Source organism: Osmia lignaria, chromosome 16, assembly GCF_051020975.1.
Source record: "Osmia lignaria lignaria isolate PbOS001 chromosome 16, iyOsmLign1, whole genome shotgun sequence".
NCBI classification, from domain to species: domain Eukaryota; kingdom Metazoa; phylum Arthropoda; class Insecta; order Hymenoptera; family Megachilidae; genus Osmia; species Osmia lignaria.
This window is the reverse complement of record NC_135047.1, coordinates 9,192,055-9,214,011: the sequence shown is the minus strand read 5'-3', so window position 1 is coordinate 9,214,011 and position 21,957 is coordinate 9,192,055. Positions and strand designations below refer to the sequence as shown.

The 21,957-nt window shown below is 38.4% G+C and overlaps 2 protein-coding genes across 3 annotated transcripts in view; one reads left to right on the top strand and one right to left on the bottom strand.

The window, feature by feature from the left end:
* Positions 1 to 14: 14 nt before the first annotated feature.
* DMAP1 (DNA methyltransferase 1 associated protein 1) lies at positions 15 to 1,853 on the top strand. Its single transcript, XM_034317524.2, has 5 exons — positions 15 to 719; positions 800 to 1,130; positions 1,204 to 1,345; positions 1,420 to 1,574; positions 1,646 to 1,853. Exons 1-5 carry the CDS (start codon positions 154 to 156, stop codon positions 1,748 to 1,750), a joined length of 1,299 nt encoding a protein of 432 aa, XP_034173415.2. The 5' UTR covers positions 15 to 153; the 3' UTR covers positions 1,751 to 1,853.
* Positions 1,854 to 3,972: 2,119 nt separating this feature from the next.
* Positions 3,973 to 21,957, bottom strand: part of Nckx30C (solute carrier family 24 member Nckx30C) — a 30,109-nt gene continuing 12,124 nt past the window's right edge. For both annotated transcript variants that reach the window (XM_034317512.2, XM_034317510.2), the window contains exons 4-7: positions 15,778 to 16,049; positions 13,849 to 13,984; positions 12,918 to 13,170; positions 3,973 to 11,484 (exon numbers count right to left, since the gene is read on the bottom strand). In XM_034317512.2, the coding sequence (XP_034173403.2) occupies positions 11,244 to 11,484; positions 12,918 to 13,170; positions 13,849 to 13,984; positions 15,778 to 16,049 (902 nt within the window). In that variant the 3' untranslated portion in view covers positions 3,973 to 11,243. The remainder of the gene's footprint in view (positions 11,485 to 12,917; positions 13,171 to 13,848; positions 13,985 to 15,777; positions 16,050 to 21,957) is intronic.

Sequence of the window (21,957 nt, the reverse complement as noted above, 5' to 3'; positions counted from 1 at the left end):
AGCGCCATCTCAGTTGGAAAGGTATGTACATACATACAAGATATATGGATACGACATCAGCAATGTTGTATGTATTTGTAAAACGTTCTAAATAATATAACCTTAGTCTGAGAAATATATTCGAAGAAACAAGGAGTGAAAAATCTGTTAGAAATGGATCGAATGGCAGATGTGCGTGATATATTAGATATCGAGGTGCCCACGACTAGTGAGCTTACAAAGGAATCTATTATAGGCAGTGACAAGAAGAATCGAAAAAAATATGAATATAGCAGGTCAAAGAGACCGGAGGGTATGCATCGGGAGGTGTTTGCACTGTTATGCAAGGATAATAACGATGTGCCACCGCTATTTCCGACGGACACAGCAAAAGGATACAAACAAGTCAGAGCTAAGCTTGGTATGAAAAGAGTTAGACCATGGAAGTGGACACCGTTTACTAATCCTGCAAGGACCGATGGTGCAGTGTTTCATCATTGGAGACGAGTTGCAGATGCTGGAAAAGAATATCCTTTTGCTAAATTTAATAAAAAGGTTCCTATTCCAAGTTACACCAATGCAGAATACGTTCAGCATTTGGTGACAAATGGTTGGACAAGAGCAGAAACTGATCATCTCTTTGATTTGTGTAGAAGATTTGACTTGAGATTTATCATAATCAAAGACAGATGGGATTGTACAAAATTTCCAGCAAGATCGGTAGAAGATTTGAAAGAGAGGCAAGTAATTGTTTGAAGGTTTTATATTTATTTCTACTTTTATTAATTAATTAATTAAACATGTATGTGAACCTATTTAGATATTACCAAGTTGGTGCTGCTTTAACAAAGGCAAAGTCCCACACTGATAAGGTTTATGTATTTGACGCAGAACATGAAAAACGTAGGAAAGAACAGCTAAAAAAATTATTTGAGAGAACACCGGAACAAGTAGAGGAGGAACAAATGTTGTTAGCTGAATCAAGGAAAATTGAACAAAGAAAGAGGGAAAGAGATAGAAAAACACAAGATTTGCAAAAATTAATAACAGCTGCTGATCATCAAGCAGATCCAAGAAAGAATGAAAGAAAACCTACAAAGAAGAGTGGTGCTGCTGCAAGAAATAGACCTAATAAGGCTGATGCTTCTCATGTAAATAATAGTTCCCTTTGTAAAGTAGTAACTTTACTAATACTGAATTTCTGATCCGTACGATAAATTTCAGACAGTGGAATCCGCTGGAATTAAGTTTCCCGATTTCAAGAATAGCGGTGTTTCGCTACGTTCTCAGAGAATAAAGTTGCCGAGTAGTTTAGGGCAGAAGAAAATGAAGGGTATCGAACAAATGCTGAACGAATTACGATTAGGTATCTTAAACTCCTTCGATTTAATCTTTACTTTATTTTTCAGATTGATGTTATTAATCCTATTTTATTTGCAGAATTAAATCCACCGCCTACAGAGCAAATATGTCAGCAATTTAATGAGCTAAGAAGCGACATCGTATTACATTATGAACTTCGAAGCGCATTATCAACTTGCGATTACGAATTACAATCATTAAGGCATCAGTACGAAGCTCTAGCTCCTGGAAAGGTAGAAAAATTGCTTCTACTTAAGTAACTTGTAACTTATTTCTTTCATAATACTTACGTTAAATGTTTCAGACGTTAACGATACCAGCGGCACTGTTACCGAAAACAGAACCTGAACTGAAGGCGGATATAATAGACGTGGTTGGTTCACCGAGTATGCCAACAATTACCCACTAATATTTGAAATAAATAAATTAGATCGATAAGAATTGTAAATAATTTCTCATTTCATCTATGACTTTCTGTACAATTTTTTACTTTCTATTAGACATTCATTAAAAAATAATTTAACGTTAATTGTCGTTGTCATTATGAATCGCCCCGAAAAAATTTGTCTTCCTTATTATACGTATAAATCTTGTCAGCATGGTTTTGTCGAACGAAGAGTGAAATAACTGGAACAGATTTAATTACTTATATATCTGTGTATTTTATATTGTCGACAAAAAGTAACAATGTACGGTCAAACCGTATAATTTATCTACAACAATCTACAATAGATTACAATATGTTTTGTTTTTTTTTTTTTTCCTTTTATTTTATTTTATTTTATTTTGTTTATTTATTTATTTATTTATTTATTTATTTATTTTTTTGTGGATTCGATGGAGGCAGGAGCCATAGAATAACAGGAACAGGGTTCTCGGAAGGAACAGGACAATTGGGGATTCAAAGTGTGGAGGAAAGATGGTCGATGCAGGCCTTTCTTCGTTCGTGCTCCGTTAATCGCGATACAGTTGACTCGTTTTAATTCTAAATATATATGTTAAAGTACTCGATAGCTCTAGCCGTACTTGGTACGGAATAATGCATATATGTATATCTGCTTGTTAATGATCGATAACCCACCACCGCCCGAGTTTTCCATCTACACCGTGCCGAAAGGACTCTCTCGGTGAAAGTTAAGTGTAAAGAAAAACTGGGGGCAATATTGTTCGCGGATCGTGTACCCTCTCGTCTCTTTCCGTCTCTTCCTCACTCTACATGTGAAATTCAATGTATCTAACTAAACCCTTCAAAAAAGAAGAAGAGGTCTTAGAAGTGGAATAAAGAAAACTGATTTCAGAAGCTTGAAAGAAATTCTTTCGAGAATAGCACTCTCACTCAGGAGAATGATATATTCGCTTTTAAGAATTTTTCGAATGTTATTGTCGATAAAATAATAAACGAAGAAGAATAATTGAACAACCAGTTATCATCGGTTCGTAGGAACTTCCCGCGGAGACGAGAAAAGCACGATCGTTGGAACTGGCACAGTAAACTGGTCGAATGAAAAGAGAAAAAGGGTGAACCATTAATAAAGCAATATCGCAGCTGATAAATGTTATACGTACTAATAATTAACAATAGCAATAATAATCGTATTAATAATAACAATAATAATGAATACGAACAACTTGTACAACTCCGTAACACATCTTCATCTTTTTTTGATTCATATTTCTGTTGTCCTTTAACCCCCCGCATAACGAAGGTCGGCTCAATCGGGACCCGCAGAGCTAATCAATGAGAGACGCGATGATCAGGTTGAACGTAGTGGTCTAGTTTGCATTGGTCAAAAGTAGACGAGCAGATGTAGGTAACATGTATGTACCTACAGCAATAAACAAATGTGACAGAGCTATACATATAGAAAAAGAGGTAAAGAAGTGTTGAAGGTCAGGAATGACCCGGCCACCGTCTTGCACCGGATCCGGTAATCCGAGGGTTAAACAAACACGAATACAATATCGTGCAGGGCTTATCGATTCGACAACGTTCGAGCGATCCTGCAACTGACCAGAGAATAGAATTTGTCTCGTTTTTTTTTTAATTAGTTTTAAAGTTACTTTTACTGTTTCGTTTTTTTTTGTTTGTTTTTTGTTTGTTTTTTTTTTTTTTTTTGTTTCTTTTGCTGTTGCTTCTTATAACATGTAACATGAGAAAATCGTATCTTATTCGTTAAAGACATTCCCTACACAACACGGCTACGGTAATGCGTCATGGATATGTGCGCAAGTGCGTGTGAAGAATGAACGGAGAGAGAAAGAGAGAGAGAAAGATCGGTGAACCGGGGGTTAACAGAGAGAGGGAAAAAGAGAAATTTTACAGAGACGGTACATAATACATATGTATGTATTACTAATAAAAGAAAAGAAAAGAAAAGAAAAGAAAAGAAAAGAAAAGAAAAGAAAAAAAAAAGAAGAGGAGAGGACTCAGCGGAGAGAAAGAAGGGTGGCGGATGGGATGAAAGGTTGGATTTTTTCGGATCTGTCGAAGTGTCCGCACGTACGCGCGCGTACGCACGTGCGCACATAGGCACACGTTTCAAAAGTTTTGTTTTTTATATGTATAGAGTTCTGTATATAATGCGTTAATCGTTAATGCTTTTTTTCTTTTCTGTTGCTGGTTGGTTGCTGCTTCTTTTTTTTTTTCTTTTCTTTTTTAAGTGACTAGCTTTCCTCGAGTATGTATATATTATATACACATAGGTATATGTACAATACATATATATGTGAATATATATATATACTTTGCTATTACGTAATGATATATTAACATGTATGTATGTATGTATGTACGTACGCTCGACGCAACTTGCTCCTTTCTCTCCCTCTCTTTCGTACACGTTTCCTTTCTCTCCTTCTCTCACTCGTTTTCACTCACACGCGTACTTACATCAGGCGTACATCACCGATCCATACATCAGGCGTTTACAACCCTTCTCTCTATTTTTCTTTTCTTTTCTTTCATTCGCTTCAGCTTGCCTATAATTGGTAACTCTACCTCGTATTGTATATAACTACAACGCTATGGTAGACAACAACAAGTAATATTTATCCTAAACTTGTTTCATCTGCTTTCTCTACAATCGTATTCGTATTTCGTATATGCCGTAAAAATGTTGTATATAATGATATTAATATTGTTTATAATATTTTGTTTTTATTGCACGCTGTTATAGATCGCGATGGCACCGGTCATTCAAATGAGCGTCGAGCATTATCGATTATCGCGCGAAACTACGCTGAAAAAAAAGGATATATGTATTTACTTACATATGTAAATATGTGGTAATCGATGCTGGTCGCTCGTTCGATACCGACACCTTCGCGAACTACGTTTTCTTAACATCAGCCTGTTATAATTTCATTTCTTTCATATTTTTTCACTTTTTGCAAAATTTTCACTCTGCTTTTTATTTAATTATTTATTTTTGCTTTCTTGCGTGTAATACTCGTTAAGTTTCAACTTGCACGCGATCAGCGATTTTTTTAGATATATATATATATAAGCCGAATATTATCCTTCTTGCGTGAAATGTAAATAACATGGTCGTTGGTGCAGCGTTTTCGTAATTTTTCTTCCATATTTTCTGTTTCTTCGCGTTATCGGTTGAAGAAAATACCGCTCGTATCAGCTCGCATCACGACTTGAGATGATGAACGAAAAAAGCATGGTCGTCTATCGTGAAGATCGATTTGTCGTTTACATATTTCGACAGGTATCACAAAAAAGTCGTCAAATCGAACGCTTGTCGAGACCTCGTTGTGTGTTTCTCGATCAAAATTGCACACGTGCACGCTGCAATTCGTAATAAAATTCATTAATATTTATTATTTATGTGTGTTTATAATATATGTATACGTATATGTACGTACTAGGCGGGGGTGGTTTTCTTTCGAATCGCAATGTATCGACCCGATTTCTACGTCCCGGAATTTAACCCTCTCGCTGTCACGATTTTCCTGCTCTCCGTGTGTATTTCCTATTTTTCATTAATTTTTTTTTCTTTTTCTCGTTTTTATTTTATTTTATTATTTTTTTTTTTTTTTTTACTTTTATTTTTCGTACAATATCTTTGCTGATTTTTAACAATAGTAAAAATATGAAAGCTCGCGTCGTATCGCGCGATTTTTTTAATCCTTTCTCCAACTCCCTCGCGCTCTGAACGTATCACTTGGGCAATTTGGAACGATGTTCCGTGAACTGTGTTTAAAGTTGAACGGTGTTTGTTTCGAAATATGTATGTAGGTAATTCTATATCAATCTGTTCCGACAAAGATATTCTACGTGTTAGAAGCGAAAACAACACCCTTTCTGTTGGAGCGCAAAGGGTTGGTAGAATGATGTTTAACGAGTGCTCGATTTAACCACTAAACGAGTTAGAAAAAGTCTCGGATAAGGAATGAATGAAATCTACGATCGTCGAGCGGGGTTTAAATCGAGAATCAACGAAAGGGCTGAAATAAGGACGACAATGATAATTATATATGTATATATGTATACATGTATATTATGGATGCAAGTACCTATATGTTTGTACGCACGAGCGAAAGAAAGCGTTACCGTAATAAAACTGATCCTATCCTCGGACTCTTTTTATCCCGAATACAACGCATACAACGTATACAACGTATACAACGTTAGAACCTTTACATATTTATATGCCTTTTTATGGATACAATAGTTGTATTATTTATAATATATTTCTTCGAAGAGGTTCTCTGCGATTAACTCGTTTCTTTCTCTGTAAAATCCGGATTTTTCTTTTTCAAATACGTCGTATCCGGTACATCTCTTTTTTTATTTCTTCTACTACTGCGGCGATGGACGGGGGTAAAACCCTATGTAATGCGACGAATTTAACAACGACAATCATAAAATATATAGTATGTATATGTATGAAAAAAGAACTAGAATAAACGAGATCACACATATATGTATGTATACAGGATACTTGATAATATGTGGGTCACGCTTTAATGGTAGACGGAGGATACGAAGATAATGAAAATTGTTTCCATAAATGTGTGTTGATTTATTTTTCCATTACTTTTGAATAATGGCATTTTCTATATTTCGCGATGATCACGTAATGTCGTTGATCTCATTGAGGGTTTAGAATTTCGATAGTCTGATAACACACACGTTTACAGAAACTTATCTTATTGTTTTCGGGTCTTCCATGTACCGTTCGAGTGGGTCCCACGTGTCACGAAACAGCCTGTATGTACATATACGTAGGTATATTCATTTGTATATAGGAACGCAGACACGCGCGCGCGCATCAATGAATTCTTTATGCATATTTATTTCTTCACACGCGATCTGCATGTGTGGGAATGTGTGTGCGCATGACGCACGTGCGCGCATCTGCGATTACGCTTTCAACAACGATCGAAATCGTTCGAAATCGTTCGAAATCGTTCGAAATCGTTCGAAATCGGCGATTTCTCCGAATAAACAGTATATAATATATAATAATACATACTTTAATATAATCTTATTAATCATATAGAAACTTTATAACGTTCTTTTATCGTCTCTGTCTAAGGTAACCTTACGATTTAAATCTCTAATAATACCACTAATTGTAAGTAGGTAATCAGTTACTTTATATATAATCGTCAACGTCTCTTTCTCTTTGATATGTGCGTTCGCGCCTTGTCATTGCCAAGAGAATACTTTTTAAAAATTTTTCTTTATTAAGCCTTTTAAATGGAATTTCCTCTTCTTTTCATCTCTTTTTTGTCTCTCCCTAATCATCCCTCTTTTTTCACGTATATTTGTACATTCAGGCTCACACTTGTGTTGGCATTCACACTTCTTTTTCCTATCTTCTTCTTCTTCCTTTTCTTCTTCGTGGTTATTTGCCTTCGTGTCTTTCTTTTTATTAACTGGAATAGTGTTGTTAGAACCGATGGGAATACAGCGTTTGCTAACACGATCGGACCGACACACGAGGAGAATTAATTTATTAAGAAAAAGGGAAAAAAAACACGAAAAAACTGAATTAATTGACAAAGTTATATGAGATTTGTTCACCCTATCAAGAATTTCGGAACTTGTACAGAGAAATAGTAGGTAATGGTTAATTTGGGCTTCGAGTGAAATAGAGAAGGGAGAAGAATGAGAAATGAAAGGAACCGTGATAATGCGAAAAAAGTTTCGCAAAGATTTTTCCATGCTTTCTTTTAATGGATTGAAAGAAATTTTTCCAACAGCCTACGTACCTGAGTACCTAAGTACCTAAGTACATTCTCGAATGTATTCTCGATGGAAGAAGGACTTTCCTAAGGTATTATAAAGTTCAAATTACAAGCGTGATAGCACCTCGAATTTCGAACTGACTTATAGATATATCACGCCTTATCACGCGATTTCCCGTTCATCTATTTTCGTTCTAACTTCATTTATGCTTGCCTTTTTTCTTTCTCAAACACCACCATCCCATAATATAACGACTTAATTCGATTGTGAATTCTTTGCAAAAAAAGTCCGCGTTTTTCTTCTTGTTACAATATAAGAAAAATTCTTTTTTTCATTTAATCGTGTGTGGTGCTGGCCAGATCGCTTCAGCAACAAATTCTCCAATTCTTCAACCAATTTTCTACTTCAGGTCAAAGTCTGAAGTTTGGATTTCGAACTGATCGGTTGTATGCGTTGGATAAGAAATGTTTGATTAAAAACCCTTAATCGAAGTTAACACTCGTAAACCTTCTCTTTTTCGTATACGCACATACACTTCGTCAAACACATACAAACGTTTTCTCATTGTTTCTCGGCGTGATGCTATAAACGCTAGACCGCAAAGAAAAGGGACTTTGTTTCTCTTCTCTTCTCTTCTCTTCTCTTCTCTTCTCTTCTCTTCTCTTCTCTTAAACTTCGGGAAGATCGTATTGTGCATCTTTCGCTACTTGCATTTCGTTATCGTTAACAGAACTATCAAGAAACGCTACGTACTATCGACTATTATTTCTCGCTAAAGATCCTTTTTCCTTTTCTCACTTGTCACATTTACACACTCGTAATATATCGTCCTGTAACAAGTTGCTACAGTCGCTCCTGTATCCATTTACAACGTTACACCTCTTTAAGTGAGAGGATTTTTTCGTATTTTCAAAAGGAATTTCTTGCTACTTGATTCGTTTCTGAATTGTGGAACTTCACTTGGAGAAGATTTACCTCCTTCGTAATGGACTTGACTTAATTTCCTTTTTTCAATGGATTCTGTGGTAGAATTGTACGATTCGTGATGCCACGCGGTTACAGCCTCAGGCGTCGCGTTCATCTGATACCAGTAGTACAAGTAGACGATAATGTAGACAGACAACTACCTATCGAAATCCTATTCACCAATGTGCTTGCCATTTGAACAAGTCATTTTATTCTTGAAGAATAAAGCAGAAAAGGTAGAATAATATAATCTAATACGAACTGTTCAATCCTGAATCTCGTTAGTTTCGATTCGAGAGTGTACAAAAGTGAGATAATGTTTGAAATAACTGCGAATCGATTCTCATTCTGTTTAACAATTTGACGGCTGTATAAATTCATGTAATTTCTGACCTTCTCTCCTATTTAAGCGAAAATATCAAGTTCTGAGAGTTGAAAATTCTTTAAATGAGATTTTTATACAACAGATAAATTATCTCATTTCAATAAGAAACGTAATTTCATTTCACTCTCAATGGAATAATCCTTGACGTTTTCATTCAAACTTTGTGTAATAGATTTTCCTTATTATTTAAGTATAAATGTATACAAACCAACCGTCAGAATGTTAACTTTCCATTTCATTTATTAACGATTCATTAACGATTCATTAACGATTCATTAACGATTTCATTCTCGACAAATTGCCTTTTTGTGCCATGTAACTATTTTAACCTTTTATATACTCTTTCTTATTTATTTATCTTTTTTTTTTTAACTGTTTTTCTTCTTTAATAAAAAGCTAGGCCGCTGTTAGGCGTTCAGGCGGTACCAGCCTCTTGTCGAACAACACTTACAACTCTACAACGTTTTCTTCTCACCCTCGTGTTCTTAAATTTAGTCGATATCACGTAACAGCTATCGTTATATCTACGCGCTTTGAACTTGAAACATTCTATACAACAAAGAATTGATCAACGTGAATTAAAAATTTTCCCTCTTTAACACACTTTTTGCCTCCATATATCTCTCTTCGCTCTCTCTCTCTCTATCTCTATCCCCCCATACTCTCTATTTCTTCTTACGATAATAATTATGTTCAACGTCGTCTAAAAGTAATCACCATAGCGTGTTTATAGGTGAAAACTCGTAAGAATCGTCAGTTAAAAACAAGTGGAAACGAGGATGGTTTAGGTTAACAAACTGGGTGAAATTAGGATCGGTCGAAAGATAAGAAGATAGTAGAAAATATTAATTCACCGATAACGTTTTAATAGGAAGGGATCCGAATCGTCGCTTCCGTTTCCAAGCACAAGCCACGGAGCAGCTCTGGTAATCGTGAAGCTCGTTTTCGCGCAGGAAAACACGACCTCTTGACGATCGATGCGAGGCGAGGCGAGGCGAGGCGAGGCAAGCCGCGACCTTTATTTTCCAACAAAAATATATTCGCCATTAACGTTAGCCACCCTTCTGAACGTGGTTCATTGAAACCTAATAGATTTGTTATTTCAGATCTATCAAAAAATGAGATTTACTACTCAAAGTGTTAAAGAGACATCGTTCAAAGTGTCCGAAACCTTTCGAAAGGAATAGCCCTTTTCGGGATAGCCCGAGAAACGAATAGTCGAATAACAGAGCTTGTCCAGAGGATAATTTCGCGATCACGATAGAGTAAAGTGGCTAAGATTCGAGAGAGAGAAATCAGCGAGCGGTCAGGCCGGCGTCCATCGTCGTAAACGAGAATAATCGTCTGTCGGTCGGTTTCGATGGAATCGTGCCAAGGTATCGTCGATCATGATTGCCATGAAGAAGAACAAGACCATTTTCCTTACATTTCACGTAGCAAGTAGTAAAAAGTATCTGTTGGCAGTTCGAGCGCGATGCCGCGAAGAAAAAAACGGGGAAAAAAATATTCGACGACGAATTCGTTGCCCTTGTACATATTTTTTTCGATCGCATATCGATTCTGACGAAGATCGTAAAGACCGGAAATAGTATCATCGGCGTCTACTATTTGTCTACCAATCTCTTAAGATAAATATCGTAGAAGAAGAAGAAGAAGAAGAAGAAGAAGAAGAAGAGGTAAAAGGGAGAAGAAAGTCGAATTGGTAGCAGCAAGAAAGATTTTACGTTATATAAAGTGGATGTAATTCCGATCGTTGGCACGATTGGCCGACACACTCGCTGCGTCTAAATATTTTCACCGACACCCGTTTTCTTCATTCTGTTAATTCTTAAACGAGATGAGTATTTTGTTTCAGGTATTTCAAGGTTTTCTATAATATATTGTATTTACATACGTATCTAGAACGAAAAAACGCCGTGGTAAACGCTGACCTCATTGTCAGCTATGCATCAGTTTTCTTTTTCTTTTTCTTTTTCTTTTTCTTTTTCTTTTCTTGTATAACCATGAAATATAGAATCGGCGACGGATAAAAGGGTTAACGAGGGTTTCTTATAGGGGACGACGAGGTAGGGGGATGGGTGCATCAACAGTTTTCGATAGTTAATCTCGGGAAGGCTGTTGTTGTCGTTTCTTCCTCTTCGATATGCGGCGCTCGAGGAAGATTATTTCATTTCTTTCTCTTCGTCGCGTCGGCTGAAATAAACTTTGCCGACGACGATGATAATGACACGATGACGAGACCCGTAAAATGCGCGTATATACCCTTTCTTCTTTGGACCTCTTCTTGTTCATTCGACATCTCGTCGTTGTTGTTGTTGTTGTTGTTGCTGTTGCTGGCGGTGGTTCCTAGACCGGACAGACGAGGATCTCGTACTCGAACATCAACGAGACGGCGACAAAGACAAAGTAGAGAAGGAACATCGTGAAACCGAGGCCCTTGTTCATCCGCCATTTGAAACAGGCTATGCTCAGGATCACGAATAGCAGCATACAAAAGAGGATCGCTATGCTGCACACCATACCCACCGAGTTCACCTCGACGGGTCTTCCGTAGATCAGGCCGTACAATAGCCATGGTACCGGAAGCCTGTTAACAAAAATAGTACGGAATTTTCACGATTGCGATCAAAATGTATTACAGATATAATCCAAAGTCTCGAATAACGAGGCTAAGATATCACGAGGAGAGAATTTTTCTCGATGAGAACTCGTGACCTCCTTAACTTTTTACCTTTATAATTGTAAGATATCACGATTTCTACAATTCGATTGGAAGAAATTTCGAAATATGTACACGTTTACACGTTTTATTGCTTTTCTTTTTTTCTTATCCCATCCTCTGTCAATTTCCTTCCACTTCCATAAAAGACAGATATTAAAGGAAAAGTAGGACAAGAGTGAGGCTGGCGCATCCGGTAGAGCCAGAAACTACTCGTATATATGTATAATATATACATACATATGTATGATACTTTACGGTGAACCTTTGGACATTATTTTCTTCTCCGACTTGTTCTAATCGTAATCTTTGAGGTGCGCAATCGATATCGGCAGCTCACAATCAGAGAAATTTCGAGAGGGATGCGAACGTTTCGCTGCTGTCTATTTTCGGGCAATTTGCCAGCTGGCAACCGGACAACGGATGCGTGCAACCGAATCGATTCAACTTGGTTACGCGTTAAATCACACGTTATTCTTTTTTTCCTCAAATTGTATTATTTTATTTATAATTCCAAGTATGTATGTACCTACTTCTGTCGGTCACGAGTTAGCATCGTGCCTCTTTCAGCTGATATTTCTTCGAGAGAAGAGGGAAAAAAAGAAAGAAAGAAAGCTGCAAGTAGCGGGAACACGGTAGATGCTGCGAACCAAGTCGTTGGAAGCAATTAGGCTAATTGAGTTAATTAATTTAACCGGCTTGGCGGTCGAGGCGTCGATAAATTGTGCTGAATAAGAGGTTCGTTCAAAAGTGGAACGATTACCAGCATCATCTACATACATATACATGTATAAATGATATTCGATGCTTAAGATCATTAAATAACTGGTTAAACGAGACAATAAAATTAACAGAGAAATGAACGAGGATTTTTTTTTTTATAGTATTAACAATAAAGTCGAGATTCTGAGAGAATGAGAAAAGTTTTGTGTAAAACTTGAATTGGTTAAACGTTGAAGAATGGAAATCGAATTTTTCAAAGCATTTCAGACAGCATTTGGATAGTTGATCCAGTTGTGTAAGAAAATCTGAATCAACCACCAGCTTAGTATCTCTATCATCCAATTAAATGGATTGTCCTCGTGTACACGTTTTCGATATTTCCAATAACGATCGGCTGCTACCTACCAATCTGTCAGAAGAAACGAAGTTTCTTTATAACTTCTTTCAACAAGTAATGAAACAACTTCCTTTCATCTCTTTCTTTCTATATCGCTAACTATATCGCTAACTATATCGCTAACTATATCGGTTTATTCGACATACGAACAAGCGTCAAGTGCAAGTGGTCATGTGCTTACCCAACGGTCACGTCAAAAATATTACTACCGACGGAGCTCGACACGGCCATGTCGCCGAATCCTTTTCGCGCGACGATCACGCTGCTGATCAGGTCTGGAATACTGGTGCCGGCGGCAAGCAGTGTCAGCCCCATCACTTCCGGTGGTATGCGAATAGTGTCGCCGGCCACGTTCGCCCACCAGACCATCAGGTACGAGTATGCCGCGATCCAGAGGATCGACCCGAGGAACGTCACCGCGAACAACTTCTTCCCTGAAATAAATAAAGAGATAACAAACTCATTAGTGAAATTTAATAGACGTTGGGACGAGATGAGATGTCTTTATGGTCGCGATAATGAAACTGAATTTTCGGTTCACTATCATCGATGGCATGTATTGAAACGGAGAGAGAGGTCGTGGAGCAATTTTCTGTAACAATGAAAAGCGAACAACAGTTGCTCGGAACGGGGCTGTGTGAATGGCTGCACAACCCGACAATCAGTCGTCGATTCGAAATTACCGTGTCAATATCATCTTTCGTCGTGGCCATTGTGTCCCGGTGAAATACCATCACCGTTAATAGCTGAAATACCAACGCGTCGTTCTAGATCGATGATGAAGAACGAGGAAATTTTTTAATATCTCGTACCGGAGATTAGAAGGTAGAAATAATTGAATAATTAATTGGTGAAAAATCAGAGTTTCAATATTATTGAACCATGGTTATAGGTACCATCGAACGAACGGTGCTATTAAACCACGGACAGAAATATCCGGTTCCGACACTACGAAATAAAATCTAATCCTTGTGAAATAGTTAAAAATTAGCAAAATGAAAGGACCGACGTTTGATTAACTAATTCTAATTTCGGTAAATTATCAAAAAGGGTAAAATATCAAAGTGACTTTGTTTTAACCATGCAAAAAAAAAAAGAAATATGTCAGTTACCTCTGGGTGTCCTCGTGTCCGGCAACGTGAGCCACAAAGGGAACAAAATTGGCGCTAATACAATGTACGATAATCTCTTTCTGGGACTGCTGGGCCAGCCCATGTCCAACGCTTCTGGAGCATCATCTTCCTCTCCCTGAAACACAAACACATTTTATTTCACTTAACAAGAATTCTTTCACATTTTCTATTGCATACATCCCGCCGTTTCTAATTCCAATTAACGGTTTCTATCTTTCATCCGTTCGTATGCTCTATGTATTCGCTCTTTGTGGAATTAAAAAACCGATCCGAAATTTCATCATCCACGATACAATTGATCCGGGTTAGATATTGTTACGAAATACAATAAACCTTAGACCAGAGACATCGTGTCTCTGAGAAACCTTTCATTCATCTTTGGCTGCAATCGTTCCATCAGGGGTACATAATTGTAATTCCCGACGCAAATTCCCATTACCGTTAACGAATTACCGATACAGAATTCTGTAACCGCGAGTCTCGAGTTGTTCTACAAACAGAGTCGGCCTTGAAATTCAGATTTAGATGTGCCAAAATATACGGAACTTGGAACAATCGCAGCCGGCGACTTTTACTTTGGTTATTCGTAGGGTAAAAAAAGAGGGATCGAAATAGGCAATGTGGAGAACGTGTAGCGACGCCGGGTTGTAGCCAGAATTGACCCAGATTCGTGGTGCATTCAAAATGAAAAGAGGGCTTCTCACTCATTTAGGACAAAGAGGTTCGAGAATCAGCCTCCCTTGCGGATCCGCGCGCGTGCACGTTTCAGCCGACAGCTAATATCGATGAAAAAGCTCGCGCCACCAATTTTTCAGTCGTGTCAGAGAAAAGAAGAAATCCGATTTCGCGTTTCCAGATTTAACATTTAAAGTGGTATTTCTTTTTTCTTTTTTCTTTTTTCAAACTAGAAACCGATAGATTTATAAATTTTACGAACCGTTACTTCCGGAGTGAGTTTCAACGATGGACAAAGAGGAGCAAGGAAGATATTAAGCTGAAAGCACCGAGAACCAGCACGCGAAGGCTGATTGTTCTAGATTCTAGAGAAAGCTACTTTTAGCCAATTCCCTTATTTTCGGCTCCGTGTCCTTCCCTCTACGATTCCATTGTCATACATATTACCTATAATATAATACATTTGATAGTGAAATAAATGACTAAGGAAGCATTTGCAAACCTCCGTTGTTACCAATCGTTCACGATGAGATAATTCCAGACCGGCTAGGCTGGAAAATAAGCATTTTTCTTATCGCCACCCTGCCCCGCGATCTATCTCTGTCCGCGAACTAACAGACTTGAATTTCAGATAGGATGATATCGTTGGTTAGATCATCGACCTTATCTGAACCACTGAGTCTGATAGATAGTCTTACTAATGTTTGGTGAATTGGTGAAAAATTCATTTTATACTAATTTCAGTTGAATATCGTTACGCTCATTAGCGGAAATTAGAATTTAGAAGGTAGGTGTAAAAAGCATTTTCATTACTTTTAGCGTGGCAAGTCGAATCAGTTGGACGTTGAAATTCGGACCAGTTGTTTGGGGCCGATCGATAGACGATAATTGACCTGCTCGTCGAATCTGGACAGCACCGAATGCAGTTATTTTATCGTTCGCTTGTGGAAAAACCGGATCAGGAAGGACGAAAAATAGGCTGAGAAACTACATAAAGGAATTGAAAGGTTCCAGATTCGAAAAGGGTTCGAGTTTAAACCGAAATTGTTTGCGTGGAAATGAAATTCGAAATGAAATATTTTCTAGTCTGCAATCGATTAGGAATGTGGCTAGTATCGGCTAGGAGGTACACCGCGTCGACATTTAAGCGAAACGTTTAACATTTTCGAAAAATGTTTTCGAGGAACGGCCTTTGATCAGAAATTTCTAGATAAACTCGAATTTCCCAATTACCGATTCGAGGCCCGCGTCGAGGCCAGCGGCTATACCACCGTTCGGAAGTTCCTGGATGCCAACGGTGGTGCCGGCAGTGGTGGTGGTCGTTGTGGTGGTGGTGGTGGTGCCCTGGGAACCTTGCTGCAGCTGCAGCGTCGTCTCTTTCGAACAAGTCCCGGAATAATGAGCGGCGGTCGACGTCGCGGCGCCATTGTGCGGCCTGGTCGCATCCAATAGCACCTTCAGCGACGCTATCGCGTGCAGTTGCGTCGCTTTCTCGTCCACTTTGCCTGAACAACACCAGAGATGCAGATTAATCAGGAAAAGACTCTCTTTTATTATAGTTTAATCAACTTCCTACCCTTACCAGTCACAGGCGTCGATTTTTACATCTAAACTTCATTTACTACTTCAGAAGGTAAATCAACACGTTCTTCAACGTAAATCGAGGAAAGAGGAAAGAAATGAAAACTCGACGCTAGTGATAGTTGTCTCTATATCCAGCACAAGTGCAACTGGCAAGCAGAAAGAATAAAAAAATAAAAAAATAAAACTTTCAATCGCTTCAATAAATAAATTTACCTGGCTACAAGTAAAGCTCGTACTACGAAATAATTATGAGCAAGCGTTTATTCGCTGCGCTACGTTCTACTTGGTAATAGTTACCATTTTTTCTCTCCATTTTCACCAACCTACAAATACCTTTACCCTTTCTTTATTTTCCCCATCTTTCTATCTGGAGATTTATTGACTGAAAAAAGATTGAGAAAAGTAATCGCGAGCGTAATGGGTTTAACACGACACGCGTGATCGTCGCGTCGTCGGCCAATTGGATTATCAGAGTCGAATGGTATTCTAGACGAGTAAATCGCTCGGCACAAATCGTGTTTAAGAAAATTGCACTGAATAGATTCTGAAGCTTGAACGATATCCGTTTACCGTGGTTGACAGGCTTTTGCGTTTACAGCCAGCAACATATGGATTGTAAAAGATCCACTTTCGACACTCTCAATACTTTGAAATAAACGCGAATCGATTATTTCAAGCGCAAGAAGAAAACGAATCCAGCTTTTACCTTTCCAAGTATTTCCTGTTCTTGTCGTATATAATAATCGTAGGTACTTTATTATATTATATTATATTATATTATAGTATAACTGTGTTAACATATGTATGAGAATGAGTTCTTGAAGAGTAATATATTTATCATGCCCGGTAAGTCTACTTTGGAGCCACGAAACAGCTGTAAGAAAGACACTCGAAATTCGTTCGTTACCGCAACTCGTTGCAACTTGCACCGATCCTGCGCTTCTTCGTGCGATACTAGGTCAAAGAGGAAACTCGAGATGGCTCGGGAAAGAATGGTGCAAGAAGAACACTGAAAGTCCGGACACGATATGAAAGTATCTGTCTAGCCGGAGGCTACCTCATTTGCTATTTATCTCGTTTCTCTCCTTCCTTTTTCTTTTCCTTTTCCTTTTCCTTTTCCTTTTCCTTTTCCTTTTTTATATGTATGTATACGCGTCGAATAGGAATACCAGCACTCTGAGTTTCTTTTTTTAACGTACATCATTAGCCGTGTTTATCGATTGACCCGCCGCGCCGCCCACGGCACGCTCCTAAAAAAGCTCTTTATTTAACGCGTAGGTACTTGTAAATATTTCAACATATCACGGTACTCGTTGCCCCGAGTATATGTATATTTGCCTTAACTTGCGGTAACAAGTTCAGATCATTTTGGAAAAGGAATGTTTATTTATTTCTCTCTGTCGAGAAAGACTTATGCGTATAGGAGTTAAAACAAAGGAAGAAAAGATAATTTGACGATTAGCTTGGACCGATAACACTAGGTCAAATAGAAAGAGCCACTGGTGAGTGGCCTTCGTAAGAAAGAAAGAAAGAAAAAAAGGCGAACAGCCGAGGGCAAAAAGTCGGACCGCGATGAAAGTATCGACCTTTTAAGCTGCTTCGAGCTAGATGGAAAGTCGTAAGGGAGAAACGTGCGAAATGGAAGAGGCTCGACGAGAGAAATAGAAGGAGAGATGTAGAGGGACTATCGTGTTTTAAGCTGTTAAGCTTCACTAATTCTTATTCTTTGCATTTTACCACCCTTTTCCGTTGCCAAGTTTCTCGTCTATTGGGGAAAAATAGGTGAAAGGATATAACGAGAAAAGAAGAGCATGACCTCGATTAACACATTGTTGTAGATTGCAATTTAATGATGGGCAAAATTCTGTTGCAACTTTAACCTACGAACATTACCTTGAATATACCCACTCGCCCTCTAAATTGAAAACCATTTCTTCCTCAACATCTTTGTACAGTAGAAAAAATCGAAGAGGGGCAGAGGGTGCGATTCGAGCGGATCAAGTAGAATGAGTCCATGTTGCTCAGCCCAAGTGGCTGTCACCTATTAACCTACAAAACGCCATCAACTTAGCTTTGCTCAGCGGACAATTTTCACGAACTTTCACGAACAATTAAATCCTACTACCTTATGGCTCTACCAATGGAATAGAAATCGAATCGATGACGATCGGCCGAGAAAGAAAATCAGTGAAACAGCTTTTGTAGAATATAATATTATAAACGGTAAAGCGTTAAGAAGCAAGATATAGATCATATAGATCAAGATATAGAGCAATAAAAACTCTCTCGTTAACCCTTTAGCTATGAATAAACGTTTGTACAGGATTCAAAATTAAACTTTTAAACCTTTTTTTTAGATATTGTAAACACGAAATTACTAGACAAGTTTGATTAAACGAACTCAACTGTTTGACGAATAAAACGTATTAAATGAATGGAGGGTTCGGCTCGAAAAATCACGTAACAACGGATGTTAAACCAGAGGGTCGAAGATGAGAAGAGGGGAAGGTGTGAGATCGATATCGTTTACTCGAACCCATTTCGACGCTATCGGATTCCAACGACGCGAGGGTCTTGCGTGTAAACGATTAGACGCGAGTGCTAGGTAATTCTGATGCAAAACCCGACGTGATTGATGATTCGCACTTGCCACCGAACTGCTCGTCGACCGAAGGTCATCTAGTTCACCGTGTTTCTTGATGATTTTTCCGATTCAATTTTTAGTTACGCCTAATTGCTTCGACACCGTTTATTAAACGCTCTCATATTATTTTTCTTTTCTTTTACCTTTTCTTTTACACAATTTCAATTCGTCATCCAAGTTATTTGCTCGTGATTGCTTCATTCCTCATCACTTTGGGGATGATATCAACAAATTGAGCCGCCTCCTTTTAATGCTCCTCTAGTCTTTGAACGCGAAGAAAAGTGTCTCCGGTGGTTAACGTGCTCGTTCGTATCGTTATTCAATTCTCGTCGCCTAGTTTGCACCTTTCTTCGTTCTATTTACAGAAGAACGCTGAAAGTTTGCCCTAAATGTCAGCCTTCATTCTCAACTTTCCATCCCCTTCTTGTTCTTCGCGTTCTCTCTCATTAAAAAGGAAAATTCGAAAGGAGACAACCGCCTGGCGAACTTTCACTACCTCCTTCGTTAATTGATTCGATGACCTGTCATTTAACCTTTAGATCACAAATATGTTCGAGAGCGGACACATCAGATCAGGACAATTGGATTTTAGTATCCAATAACTTTCTTGACACTCTTCTCAGGGTGTTTCCTGAGGAAATACTTACAAGTTTTTATAGTATCCTCGAAAAACAGCTTAAACACTTTGGTGAACGAAGAAAGACATAGACCAGAGTGAGGACTATTAACCCCGAAAGTCTAATGGCGTAAAAAATAGCCATATCGCCGCAAGGTGATGTCTCGATGACGTTAAAGGCACGGAGTTAAAGAGTTCGGGAAAAGTAAGAGAAAAGGAAGGAAGGAAGGAAGGAAGGAAGGAAGGAAGGAAGGAAGGAAGGAAGGAAGGCGAGCCCCGACGAGCGTGGTGGATTCGCTTGGTTACGATCGATAGCCGACATTTTCTAGGTCAGGGTCTCGATACACGTTTGCCACTCACCATCGTTCCTCGTGGATGTGTGCTTGAAAACGCGTTCCGGCAAGACTCTTCTCCGATCGAGCCAACATAACAGTCCAACGTTTTTTGTTTTTAACTTCGTCGAGCGACTGGGAAAAATGCGAACAAGAGAAATAGACGGTTGTTAGAAAAAAAAAAAAAAAAAAGTTTCTCGTTTCTGGATGAAACGATCGAGTTGTGGCACACAAACAAGACCGGTACACGCTTAAAAACACAGTCGTGTTGGGAGGATATCGAACGGAAATCACGTATTGAACCGATTCCCACGCAATCCGAGATTAATGATGTTCTCTCGTTGACCGAGACAGCGAACGAGAAAGAAGAAAAGGAGAAGACATACGTATAGCCCCACCGATCGATTGGAGGATTTCAAACGAGAATCTGGATCAAATTGTCGCGTCGCGGTGACTTATTGCTTAAATTATGTATATTCGATAGTAGAACGTAACGATTCTAATAACGATTCTTTCCTCCCTTATTAATAAATTTATCCGTGACGAAGGTTAAGGCTAGAATGGAAAAAAAAGTTGTCCAACTGATAATAACCGGCCTTTTCTTTTCATTCTCGCGTGTGACCTGACCCATTTATATAACCGACTAGACTCCGGTACGCGTACGTGTACAGGTCGAAAATCAATTTCAACGTCGAGATTATCCGGTTACCTTTTGGATTAAGATTCCTATCGATCACGCCAGCCGCGATCCGCTCGTGTTTCCTTCGTAAGTTTAACAAACGCTTTCTTTCTCTCTTCGACTGACACTGGTAGAAATTTTCTCGGCCGTGAAACGATCGAAAACTCACGCGATTCTCCTTTACGAAGGACTAATCCTTTACCCTACGGACTACGGACGTACGACCTACGGCCTATGGGCACATTTCACGATTCGAATCCAAACTAACACTCGTCCCGCTTCATTTCGGACAAACTCATCTACGAATCAAACTTGCAACTCTTAATATCGTTGTTAACATTTGTAACGATAAAAGAAGAGTAATTACCATCATAATCCATTTTTGTTGGTATCAAGAAAAAAAAAAAAAGAAGAAATGGTGCAATTATTGGAACAATAGGAGGAAGGTTATCGTTTATCGAGCTGATCTTTCGTTATTACACGTCCGGTGACAAACATCAACTTTGCAGAGGTCGCTTAGCCATGTATAAAAAATAATATCCCGGATTGGATTCTTTCATTGCGATCAGCATAGTACATGGACGTGGACATATAAATACATAAAGAACCAGAGGCGTCAGTGAAACGAGCGCCGCAATATGTACCTATTCACAATTTATTCACCAGTCAGTGTCGAATCGTATCGTTGGCTGTTTAATCTGTTGACCCCATCGCTGCTAGTCGATACACTAAGCGCGTTTCTGTACTACAAGTCTCGTTTTGCTATCTCAAGGACGCGTGGTTTCTTCGGTCGCTAATGAGGTTACAGATAGATAGCCAAGAATCTTCTTTACTTGGTTCTCTCCAAGTAAACGTTTCTTACGTTTTCCAGGCTGAAACTCGAGATTATGACATGAACCTTTTCTTCTTTAGAACGAATATCGTTCTACTGATTTTCACTATAGGCCTCCTCAATTCAGGTACTTGATTACGTGGTAGGTAAAAAGCGAAAGATATACAGTTATCGATCATGCAACTAACCAATACAGTTGGACGAAAAATGCAAGTGCCACCATCTTTTTTAGAAGCTCGTTTACATAAATCAATCTATTCGATGGAAAATTCTTATAAGATTAAACAACTTTTTATCACTTTAGAAACAGATCTTTACCTACTTTCGACTAACTTTAGTTAGTTAATCCAAGTTTGTTTGAAAAATTTGTCTACTCTGGAATTGTCTACTTGTAAAATGGTAAGTACGTTACTGAAACGTTACTCTCGCTTCTTGGGGAAGGGAACATTTTCCGATACGTTTCATCGTATTGGGTTAAGAGTTTCTGGCTTGACCTGCCTGTCGATAGAGCCCCTGAAACTCTTGATAAATATTCGCACGACTCTACATTTAAAAGCATTTTTGTCTGACAAAGTTTGCTGGTTCGTCATAGAAAGGGTTAATGCCAACTGAACTATGCAGGTACTTGTAGTGAAAATATCAAACGTTAAGCTACTGAATCGACGCGATGGCACGTCGAATTCGTTTTCAAATATTTATATAGTGGATCATTCCATAAGTAGAAAT

Coding starts and splice junctions, on each gene's coding strand:
- DMAP1 (XM_034317524.2), top strand. CDS start 154: ATGGATCGAATGGCAGATGTGCGTGATATATTAGATATCGAGGTGCCC. Junction 1,131..1,203: donor ATAAGGCTGATGCTTCTCAT/GTAAATAATAGT, acceptor GATAAATTTCAG/ACAGTGGAATCCGCTGGAAT. Junction 1,575..1,645: donor AAGCTCTAGCTCCTGGAAAG/GTAGAAAAATTG, acceptor TAAATGTTTCAG/ACGTTAACGATACCAGCGGC.